Here is a 12,500-nt window from a genome sequence, read left to right as displayed (position 1 = left end):
TAGGCAGTGTAAAGCGCCCTAAAAGCTTCCTCATTTAGGTTTCTGAATGAAGTTCTAATTTTCGCCAGTGTAGAGTACGCTGCTGTCGTTATCCTATTTATATGTGCCTCAGGAGTTAGATTAGGTGTCACATCCACTCCCAGGTCTCTTTCTCGAATCGTTACAGGTAGGCTGTTCCCCTTCATTGTGTACTGTCCCTTTGGTCTCCTGTCACCTGATCCCATTTCCATAACTTTACATTTACTGGTGTTAAACTCCAGTAGCCATTTCCCTGACCATCTCTGCAGCCTGTTTAAGTCCTCTTGGAGGATCCTACAATCCTCGTCTGTCACAACTCTTCTCATTAATTTTGCGTCATCTGCAAACATTGACATGTATGATTCCACTCCTGTAAACATATCATTTACGTAAATTAGAAAGAGGATTGGTCCCAGCACCGATCCTTGAGGTACTCCACTTGTTACTGTTCGCCAGTCCGACTTTTCGCCCCTTACCATTACCCTCTGGCTCCTTCCTGTTAGGTAGTTCTTCACCCATACTAGGGCCTTTCCGCTTACTCCTGCCTGCCTCTCAAGTTTGTATAGCAGTCTCATGTGCGGTACCGTATCAAAGGCCTTTTGGCAGTCAAGAAATATGCAGTCTGCCCAGCCTTCTCTGTCCTGCCTTATCCTTGTTACTTTATCATAGAATTCTAAAAGGTTTGTTAGGCATGATTTCCCTGTCCAGAACCCATGTTGGTGCTTGTTTACAAACCCAATGCTCTCCAGGTGCTCAACAAGTCTTAGCCTAATTATTCTTTCAAGAATTTTGCAGGGGATGCTTGTCAGTGATACGGGTCTGTAGTTAAGTGCCTCCTCCCTATCACCCTTTTTGAAAATCGGTACGACATTTGCCTCCTTCCAGCAACTGGGCAATTCTCCCGACATAAGTGACTCATTAAAGATCATTGCCAGAGGCACGCTGAGAGCCTGCGCTGCCTCTTTGAGTATCCACGGTGATACTTTGTCTGGTCCAACAGCTTTATTTGCATCCAGTGTTGTCAACTGTTTCATTACATCCTCTGCTGTCACCTCTATATCCGATAGTCTTTCATCTTGGGTAATCTCTTCTAACAATGGGAGCTGCTCAGGCTCGGTTGTGAACACTCCATGGAATTTTGCATTCAGTACCTCGCAGATTTCCTTGTCGCTTTCTGTATATGCCCCTTCTGTTTTCCTCAGTCTTGTCACTTGGTCATTTACCGACATCTTCCTTCTTATATGGCTATGTAGTAATTTTGGTTGCTTTTTCGCTTTGACTGCAATATCGTTCTCATAATTCCTTTCCGACACTCGTCTTATGTTAATGTAATCATTCCTAGCTCTGTTACATCTAATCCTGTTGTCCTCTGTCCTTTGTCTTCTGTACTTCCTCCACTCCCTCCTGCTTCTCACCTTTGCTTCCTGACACTGTCTATTAAACCATGGGTTATTATATTCCCTCCTGCTTTTTTCCTTTATTGTTGGAATAAATCTATCTTCAGCCTCCTTGCATTTCAATATGACTTGGTTCATCATACCTTGCACTGTTTTTCCTCTAAGTTCTTCCTCCCACTGCACTTCTCCCAGGTAGTCCCTTATCCTTCTGTAGTCCCCTTTTCTGTAATCAAGTCTCCTTTCCCGGACCTCTTGTCCTTTGGTCACAATTTTAAGCTCCATCATGTAGTCAAAGACTAGGACACAATGGTCACTAGCTCCTAGTGGTATTTCATGTTCCAACTGCTCGATGTCTTCTACATTCTGAGTGATAATGAGATCTAATAGGCTGGGCGTATCCCCTCCTCTTTCCCTAGTATCTTCTTTCACATGCTGTGTTAGGAAATTCCTGTCAATAACGTCTACCAGCTTCGCTCCCCAGGTCTCCTCCCCGCCATGGGGATTCCTCGTTTCCCAATTTATCTCTCCGTGATTTAGGTCCCCCATGACCAGCAGCTTCGCTCTCATTCTATGCGCTAAAGTTGCTGCCCTCTGCAGTTCATCCATACATGTCTTGTTGCTGTCCTCGTACTCCTGCCTGGGCCTTCTACTGTTTGGTGGGGGATTGTAGAGTATCAAGATTACAATCTTCTTCCCATCCACTAATTTAGTGTGTGTGTGTGTGTGTGTGTGTGTGTGTGTGTGTGTGTGTGTGTGTGTGTGTGTGTGTGTGTGTGTGTGTGTGTGTGTGTGTGTGTATACGTGCGTGTTTTTATGAATCAATTTGATATGATATGAATGATATGAAGCAACTTGCTTATCGTGACCTTAAATTCATATGCATTTCAAGGTCGAGCAAAAATTCGATAAAAATTACAATAATTATTGTTTAATCTGTATTAAAAATCTGAAGGCATGTATGTAGAAACAGCTGAGTATCAGAGCCCACTGCCCGGCCACGCTGACAGCTGAGTATCAGAGCCCACTGCCCGGCCACGCTGCTACTGTTTCATCACAGTAACAACTACGGTGTTCCTGGGACACTGTGTCAGCACAGTAGCACCAATAGTTCCCCTCTCACTAATGAAGCACACTCTTGCCTCTTCACGATCAGTCGGGGAAAAATATCTTACAAAAAAAACAAATGGAAAGTTTCCGTACCTGAAGAACCTTCTCCCAATCTCCTCCCTGCTCTTCCTCCCTCTCTCTCTCTTGCTTTCTCCCTTAGCCCCCCTTTAATTTCTTCCTCCATTAATCTCTTCCTATTTTTATGTCCCGTTTCTTTCCTCCAGCCTTGATGCCTCCCTTCACCCCTTCCTCAGTCTCTCTCTTCACTCTAACATAGTTCCTCCCTCACTCCTTCCCATCTTCCCTAACTCTATTTCATCTTCTCTCTTTTGTTCTCGTTTTCTCAGCTTTTTCTTACTCTTTCTGTTCCTTCTATAGGTTCTCCAATTCTCCTTTACTTTCCCTACCACTCTTTTCCTATTTTGGGCATTCAATATATCTCTCCTATCTCCTTCATTGTTTTCCTTCCTTTCTTCCTATCCTCCCTCACCCGCCCAACCACCCTCTCCATCACTACCGTCCACTTGGGGTGGACAGTAGAGCGACGGTCTCGCTTCATGCAGGCCGACGTTCAATCCCCCGACCGTCTAAATCGTTTGGCACCATTCCTTTGCCCCCCGTCCCATCCCAAGTCTTTATCCTGCCCCCCTTCCCAGTGATAGAAAGCTTGGCACTTTCTCCTTATAGTTTCCTTTCCTCTCTCCGGTAAAAAGAAACAAAATATGGCAAATTGAAACAAGAAAGAAAAAAAGAACGGGAGATAATTTATGCGAATTAGGGAATTGAATTCCCCTCATAACGCCACGTTCAGTTCTCAGCGTTCGTCTCCAATTCTCTTTACCGCCCCGTGAGGAGGTTTCCGTCTTGCTTTCATGGCCTCTTTTGAATAAGATATTCTTTTCTGTGGGAGGGAGAGGTGGGGGGGGGGGAGGTTTTCCCCATAATGACAGGGAACACTCCAACAAAAATATGTCACTTGGGAGTTTTCAGAAACGTGGAGGACTTGGGAGGGGGGGAGGGGGGGATGTAGAGAGAGGCTCTCTGCTCTCTCTCCACCGGTAATATATATGCAATATGCAATTTTATTATAAACACACATGTTAGTGTGTGTGTGTGTGAGGCGGGACCAAAGAGCCAGAGCTCAACCCCCACAAACACAACTAGGTGAGTACACACACACACACACACACACACACACACACACACACACACACACACACACACACACACACACACACAAACACACAACTGGATGTAGTGTTAATAAATGCCAGGTATATAATCACTAATTTAGTCATTCAAAAAATAGAGTATTACAACTCTTATGTGTAATTCTTATATGATTCTTTGTTCTTTCAACTGCAGATGTTGGGGCTGTGAACACCTGCTGAACGGACAGATCATCCCAAGAAGATTATCAAGACAAGTGCTTCCAGGTCAACTGGAACGTGACACCTGTAACATGATCGACTTCTATATGAGACGGCAAGAAATTAAAACAAATATTAGTGCATATTTAACGATGAAGACAAACGTGAAACATGATTAATTAGACCATGACGCCAGGTCACGACGCACAAAGAGAAGCGAGATTTCTGTACAACTTCCGGACCAAGATCAATCCTAAGACCAATCTAACCAGCAAATAATGAAAACATATCTTCAGATCAAAGAGAGAATTATATTTGTACCATAACTAATCAAGACTCCGCATGGCTAACTCAATATTCACAAAGCAAAATTTAAATATGCTTAAGAAAGCTCGCTTCACGAATAAGAAAAATCTCATCGGACAAAAGCAAGCAGTTAAAACAAAGCTAAATAAAAAAATTGTTTATCGAACATTTCTGTCGTACGCCGGGGAAAACGTTCTTATTACGCTCAGACAAACACCGTTAAAAGTGAAGAAATAAGCTTGAATGTACTTAACTGCACAAGCACGTTGGAGAAAAGGTCAGAGGTAAGGCGAGCAGGCTAGTGATGGGGGCGCTGAAGCAGGCGCTGCTGCAGGGATGGCTGTACAGGGGAGTGCTCAGACGCGGCGATGGTGGCTTTCACTCCCTGCGCCCTGTTAGGCGACGGTAGTCACTGTGGCACGGTGTACTGTGTTGAGAGGTAGCTGAGTGTCGATTCAAGGGACGGTGAGGCTGTGAAGCTCGTCTCTGGTCACGCGAAGCTCTAAAAGGCTTCCCTTGAGCCAGCTTGGAAGAAGGCTTAAGCATAAGAGGTGGAGGTAGAAGTTTTAGAGTCCAAAATAGACCGGCAACGTAGAGCATATTGGAGGTGCTTGGGACGAAGCATGGTAAAAGGTCAGTGCACACCCGCCGCTCATTAATGGCTGAAATGCTGTGACGCCACGAGCACAAGCACGTAACTGAGCACAAGCACGTAACTGAGCCCAAGCACGTTACTGAGCACAAGCACGTTACTGAGCACAAGCACGTTACTGAACCCAAGCACATAACTGAGCCCAAACACGTAACTGCTCACATTACTGAGTGTTTGAAGACCCTCGGAGACGAAGGAGGTCCAGGATGTCATATAGACACGGTGCCGCGGGCAACGAACACAACTACACAACGTTATTATAACAATTCCATGCAATGAAGAAATTAAGGGAACCGCATGAAACGTTGGCAGGAAAATGTAAACATTGTAGGAGCAGTGTGGGAGCCTGAGTGAGATCCCGTTTTCTCGTGTGGTGTCATCAACAGGATTTTTGAAACCTCTAGGATAAGTTCAATGCTAAACTCCCCTCAGAGGACTGGACAAATAAGCTAACCAACGCTCGGGGCAAAAACTATTAGTGGTGAAAATTTGTCGTGTGTCGGACAGCTGTTGATATATTGACAAATAATGCATTAGGACCTTTTTCCAGCGAGGCGCTTAGGGTAAGCGTGGCTTAAGAGGAACGCTGGAATGTGACTAACCGTTGAGTGACCTGCCCTGAAGATGGCGTGGGCGACACAAGAGAGTGGAGGCCTAGTGGTGACCTCCAGCCTCCCACTCATCTCTCCCACCACCTCCGTCACCATACCCGACCTCGATACCGTGTTGGAGAACTCCAGTTACACGGATAACTGGCAAAACTGCACAGAGCCCCTGGGACACGTTGACTTTACGGACATAGGAATGTTATCGTCGCTGACCATCCTGGTGCTCGTCAACGCTCTGGTTGTGGCCGGGAACTGCCTGGTGATTCTAGCGGTGTTCCTGTCCAGCAAGCTCCGCACAGTTACTAATCTCTTCATCGTCTCCCTGGCCGTGGCTGACCTCCTGCTGGGGATGGCTGTGCTGCCCTTCAGCGTGACGGTGGAGGTCTTCGACACCTGGCTCTTCGGCGAGCTCTGGTGCTCCGTCTGGCTGGCTGTGGACGTGTGGATGTCCACGGCCTCCATCCTCAATCTCTGTGCCATCAGCCTCGACCGGTGAGTATACGATAACCCATTACACCTTCCATAATCTAGCAATGAACAAAGAGCAATGTGTCCTTCAATCGTCATTGTCCTTGATGGTCTTTGGGAACCGCTCTCCCTCGATGTGCTCCTCCACATCCTCGCTACCGCTCACAATGCGCTCTAAACAGCCCAATAAACTCGCCCCTCTGGGCAAAATTGAATTTAAAAAAAAAAACCACTTTGACACATCTAAACCATTCTCTCAAACTTTCATTCTCAGGCCAATAACTCACTCGCTTTCTAGCCTTCATCCTGTGGGGGGATCCAACAATTCAATTTATTAGGGTAGTTAAAAAAATAATTTAATTACAAGACAACACCCGAGTGTCCGAACGTTGCGGAATGTGCAACATTGTGTTTCAACAATGCAGCTTTTGTTGACATACCAACCATACCCTGCCTAGCATTTCTGCCAGATCTTCCGGGGCGCCTTTGTGTCCCACCACACGCCTAGATCTCACTCACACTACTCACCCATCCAGTTTCTGTTTAACAGGATGGTAACAGTTTCTGGCTTTAACCTACCGAAGGGAAAGAGAGTCGAGCTGTAGTTCTAGACCCTTAACTCCCTCTACTTCCTCCCACCTCATCTCTACCCTATTTCTGCCTACACACAGTGGGGTCTTGCCTCGCACCTCTGCCATTTTCTTTTTCATATAAATACTGCATACGACCTACAGGACACTGCAGATCAGGTACACAGATCCTGTACACAGATCCTGTACACAGATCCTGTACACAGATACTGTACACAGATCCTGTACACAGGTCCTGTACACAGATCCTGTACACAGATCCTGTACACAGATCCTGTACACAGATGCTAGACACGAGACCAGCACACGGACCACGCACATGGGTCACGCTGCTCGGGTTACTACTGCCCATAAATCAAGGCAGCAACAGACGATCATCTTGGAGTAAGATAACGCGCCCCTCCGCGTTGTGTTTACAAACACACACCAGTACGGCATCACGCCCGCCTCCTTCCCCACACATATTATATATATATATATATATATATATATATATATATATATATATATATATATATATATATATATATATATATACATATATATATATATACATATATATATATATACATATATATATATATATACATATATATATATGTATGTTTTGTCTCCGCCTCCACCGGGGATCGAACCCGGAACCTCAGGACTACGAATCCGAAACGCTGTCCACCCAGCTGTCAGGCGACCTCCATTATATGCTCCTTGATGGAGCCCTGTTGTTTGTGCATTATTAATAATCGCCTAGAAAGAGACGTTGTTGTCTTGTCTATATACTGAGATATTTGGGGCTGACAGTCCCCAAGTGGACATGTCAAGGCATAGACGACGTTGGTTTCTTTCAAGGCGTTCTGTTTGGTGTCTGGAGAGTTCTTTATGAGTAGGTTGGCCGTTTTCTTGTGTTTGTAGTCAATTGTTAATTGTATCATCTGATTTGTGTCTGTGGGGATAACGTTGCTATTATAAATATCTTTCAGGACACTTTCCTCTGTTTTGTGAGCCGTCGAAAAGAAGTTCCGGTAAAGCAGTCTAATAGGAGATACAGGTGTTGTGTTAGTTGACTCTTCAGAGGTTGCATGGCGTTTCACCTTTCTTTTGATGACGTCTGCTCCAGGAGGCTGGGGTCGTTCTTGATGGGGCTGTTCTCCGGCCCCGACCACGGCGGTCTCCTTCTTTTACCAACTTCGAGGTAAACTTCGGAGCTGGAGCCCCCTAGGGGCAGTTCGTTGTTGCCTTCAGCCTCGTTCTGACAGTTCCTGCGACGGCGCTGGAACCAATCGTATTGGCGTTTGGAATTCCATTGGAGACTTTCGGCGTCGTGGAGAGGGGGACCCTGCTGGTGGGTGACAGCTTCTCCTCCATATCAACCTACCCTGGCTTTGCGCCCTGGTGAGGCCACTCCAGACCGACAACCAGAGCACAACTCCATAGTCTCCTGAGACTGATGGATGCCTACTACTACTACTACTGTTCAAAAACTTCTTTTAGCTCCTGAGGTGTAGCGTGTCCAGGATATAGACGGATTTCCCTCTGGATCGCGACAATGAAGCTCAATGAAACAATAAAGTAGTTACTCTTGGGTATCTACTTTGCCTAATGACTTCCTCACCCAACTCCTTCATGAACTTTGAGATGAACAGGGAGTTTGAGCATATGGTCACGATGTGTCTCACCCTAATGGCGTTTAATGGTTGGTTTGACAGTTTGTGGGCGGATGGTTAGTGGGTGAGTGGTGGTAGTTGATCAACTGAGCGAACGGGATGTGGTGGACCAATACAGGTGGTAGGTGCTGAAACAAGCCAATTAGCAGCCTGGAGCCCTGAGCGCTTGGCTGAGGGCTCGCCAGAACAACTTGACGCCAGAAGTTTGTGAAGGAGTTGCGCACACATTAACTCGAGAAAACTTTAAAAGAAAGTTGAATGCATGTGATCAGAGGCCCAAGAAAATGGCAGCAGCTAGAAGATAAAAGTTTTCCGATGCTCTCGTCTCTTACACCTGTAGTTGTGCTGTTAATGATGTGCTTATTGTCGCCATGGCCCCGAACAACGCTAGTTCAGGGGCTGGCATTGTATTATTTATTAAGGAATTTTCGGTCAGTATCTGAAAAATGCTTCCTCGCATTGGCGGAAAAATTACCAAGATATATATATAAATATATATATATATATATATATATATATATATATATATATATATATATATATATATATATATATATATATATATATATATATATATATATATATTCACCTAGTTGTGTTTGCTGGGATTGAGCTTTGCTTTTTCGGCCCGAAAGAGCAAAGACACAACTGTCAGTCAATTGTTTACAACTTTTTTTTTCTCCACGCCACACACACACACACACACACACACACACACACACACACACACACACACACACACACACACACACACACACACACACACACACACCAGAAAGCAGCCCGTGACAGCTGACTAGCTCCAAGGTACCTATTTACTGCTAGGTAACAGGGGCATTCAGGGTGAAAGAAACTTTGCCCATTTGTTTCTGCCTGGTGCGGGAATCGAACCCGCGCCACAGAATTATGTGTCCTGCGCGCTATCCACCAGGCTACGAGTCTATATGTGTGTGTGTGTGTGTGTGTGTACTCACCTATTTGTACTCACCTATTTGTGCTTGCGGGGGTTGCGCTTTGGCTCTATGGTCCCGCCTCTCAACTGTCAATCAACTGGTATACAGATTCCTGAGCATACTGGGCTCTATCTATGTGTGTGTGTGTGTGTGTTTGTGTGTGTTCGCATTTCTCTGTTTATGTCAAATTACCAAAATGACACAACCATTTAAATAAATTTTCATACAACTCCACACGTCTTTCCATTCATGTTCTAGTAAAAAAAAATTCTTCATATAAATGAATAAGGACGTAGCGAGTTAACTCATGACTTCTATTCATACGAGAGGTGGGCGTTTACGGCTCAGGAATTAATTAAAACCATGCAATTTGAAAATCTGAAAATGCATATACATGTTTACAAAACATTATGCCAACTCGCTGGTTGGGACTTTGTTCTTGCTTCTGTGTTGTAAATTACGACCGACTGTGGGCACCTGTGTAGGTTGAACGCAAATATCCAGAGATAGAACAGGGGGAAGGGGGACATGTTAGCGACATAAAAGATTATGAGGAACTGACAAAGTAGACGGCCAGGGAGCATAAATGGATAGTTAAACACAAATTAATGGATATATGTTATAAATTAAGACGGATATATATGTTATAAATATAAATATAGATCAAAGAGCCATAGTTAAGACATAGGAGTCTCTGGTATTTACAATGTGGGAGAGAGGGGGGGGACTCGTCTCGTGTAGAGACACGCCGTTCCTCCACGCACGCACGCCGTTCCTCCACACACGCACGCCCGTTCCTCCACGCACGCACGCCGTTCCTCCACGCACACACGCACGCCCGTTCCTCCACGCACGCACGCCCGTTCCTCCACGCACGTACGCCGTTCCTCCACGCACGCACGCCCGTTCCTCCACGCACGCACGCCGTTCCTCCACGCACGCACGCCCGTTCCTCCACGCACGCACGCCCGTTCCTCCACGCACGCACGCCCGTTCCTCCACGCACGCACGCCGTTCCTCCACGCACGCACGCCCGTTCCTCCACGCACGCACGTCCGTTCCTCCACGCACGCACGCCGTTCCTCCACGCACGCACGCCCATTCCTCCACACACGCACGCCCGTTCCTCCACGCACGCAGGCACGCCCGTTCCACCACGCAGGCACGTCCGTTCCTCCACGCAAGCACGCCCGTGTAACGGGGACAGGGAAAATGGCTCCCTTCTGTCCATTATCCCGCCCTTAGTTAACTATTCTAGAGTCCTTCCCCCCCAGAGCCACCACAACAACCTCTCTAGTTCAACACCTTGTCACCTAGGTATATGATTACCTAGGTACTACACCAACAAGCCATTGTTCCTGATCAGCTACCAGCAAACTCTAGAGAACTCTAGAACATTCCACTGCCACCACCTGATTCACTTCACCCTGATTAATCCCCCTAATTGACGATGAAACAGGAAATCGCCCATTAGATATAATCCCCCGCATATGGCTCCCCAGTTATGAATAGCAGGGATCAATTGACTATTAAATGTGGCTTACCGAACTAGAAATAAGGGAAAATCTATTGAAATGGTAAAGAAACTTAAAGGGAGTCTATGGTGTTAGTGCCCAAGGCCCAGGATCTCAAAATCCGCATAATTATGAAAGACAAACAAGGGAACTCATTAAACACAAACAAGGGAACTCACTTAACACAAACAAGGGAACTCACTAAACACAAACAAGGGAACTCACTTAACACAAACAAGGGAACTCACTAAACACAAACAAGGGAACTCACTTAACACAAGCAAGGGAACTCACTAAACACAAACAAGGGAACTCACTAAACACAAACAAGGGAACTCACTTAACACAAACAAGGGAACTCACTAAACAGAAGCAAGGGAACTCACTAAACACAAGCAAGGGAACTCACTAAACACAAGCAAGGGAACTCACTTAACACAAGCAAGGGAACTAACTAAACACAAGCAAGGGAACTCACTTAACACAAGCAAGGGAACTCACTAAACACAAACAAGGGAACTCACTAAACACAAACAAGGAAACTCACTAAACACAAACAAGGGAACTCACTTAACACAAACAAGGGAACTCACTAAACACAAGCAAGGGAACTCACTAAACACAAACAAGGGAACTCACTTAACACAAACAAGGGAACTCACTAAACACAAACAAGGGAACTCACTAAACACAAGCAATGGAACTCACTAAACACAAGCAAGGGAACTCACTAAACACAAACAAGGGAACTCACTTAACACAAACAAGGGAACTCACTAAACACAAACAAGGGAACTCACTTAACACAAACAAGGGAACTCACTAAACAGAAGCAAGGGAACTCACTAAACACAAGCAAGGGAACTCACTTAACACAAGCAAGGGAACTCACTAAACACAAGCAAGGGAACTCACTAAACACAAGCAAGGGAACTCACTAAACACAAACAAGGGAACTCACTTAACACAAACAAGGGAACTCACTAAACAGAAGCAAGGGAACTCACTAAACACAAGCAAGGGAACTCACTTAACACAAGCAAGGGAACTCACTAAACACAAGCAAGGGAACTCACTTAACACAAGCAAGGGAACTCACTAAACACAAACAAGGGAACTCACTAAACACAAACAAGGGAACTCACTAAACACAAACAAGGGAACTCACTTAACACAAACAAGGGAACTCACTAAACAGAAGCAAGGGAACTCACTAAACACAAGCAAGGGAACTCACTTAACACAAGCAAGGGAACTCACTAAACACAAACAAGGGAACTCACTTAACACAAGCAAGGGAACTCACTAAACACAAACAAGGGAACTCACTAAACACAAACAAGGGAACTCACTAAACACAAACAAGGGAACTCACTTAACACAAACAAGGGAACTCACTAAACACAAGCAAGGGAACTCACTAAACACAAACAAGGGAACTCACTTAACACAAACAAGGGAACTCACTAAACACAAACAAGGGAACTCACTAAACACAAGCAAGGGAACTCACTAAACACAAGCAAGGGAACTCACTAAACACAAACAAGGGAACTCACTTAACACAAACAAGGGAACTCACTAAACACAAACAAGGGAACTCACTAAACACAAACAAGGGAACTCACTAAACACAAACAAGGGAACTCACTAAACACAAACAAGGGAACTCACTAAACACAAACAAGGGAACTCACTTAACACAAACAAGGGAACTCACTAAACACAAACAAGGGAACTCACTAAACACAAACAAGGGAACTCACTAAACACAAACAAGGGAACTCACTAAACACAAACAAGGGAACTCACTAAACACAAACAAGGGAACTCACTAAACACAAACAAGGGAACTC

At 45.2% G+C, this 12,500-nt stretch overlaps 1 protein-coding gene across 1 annotated transcript in view; it reads left to right on the top strand.

Annotated features, from left to right (window-relative positions):
• Nucleotides 1-12,500, top strand: part of LOC123748023 (probable G-protein coupled receptor No9) — a 249,111-nt gene that overhangs the window by 170,334 nt on the left and 66,277 nt on the right. Inside the window, exon 4 of the mRNA XM_069301745.1 lies at nucleotides 3,888-5,950. Coding sequence (XP_069157846.1) covers nucleotides 5,475-5,950 — 476 coding nt within the window. The 5' untranslated portion in view covers nucleotides 3,888-5,474. The remainder of the gene's footprint in view (nucleotides 1-3,887; nucleotides 5,951-12,500) is intronic.

Source organism: Procambarus clarkii, chromosome 5, assembly GCF_040958095.1.
Source record: "Procambarus clarkii isolate CNS0578487 chromosome 5, FALCON_Pclarkii_2.0, whole genome shotgun sequence".
Taxonomy (NCBI): domain Eukaryota; kingdom Metazoa; phylum Arthropoda; class Malacostraca; order Decapoda; family Cambaridae; genus Procambarus; species Procambarus clarkii.
This window is presented reverse-complemented; position numbering and strand designations above follow the sequence as displayed.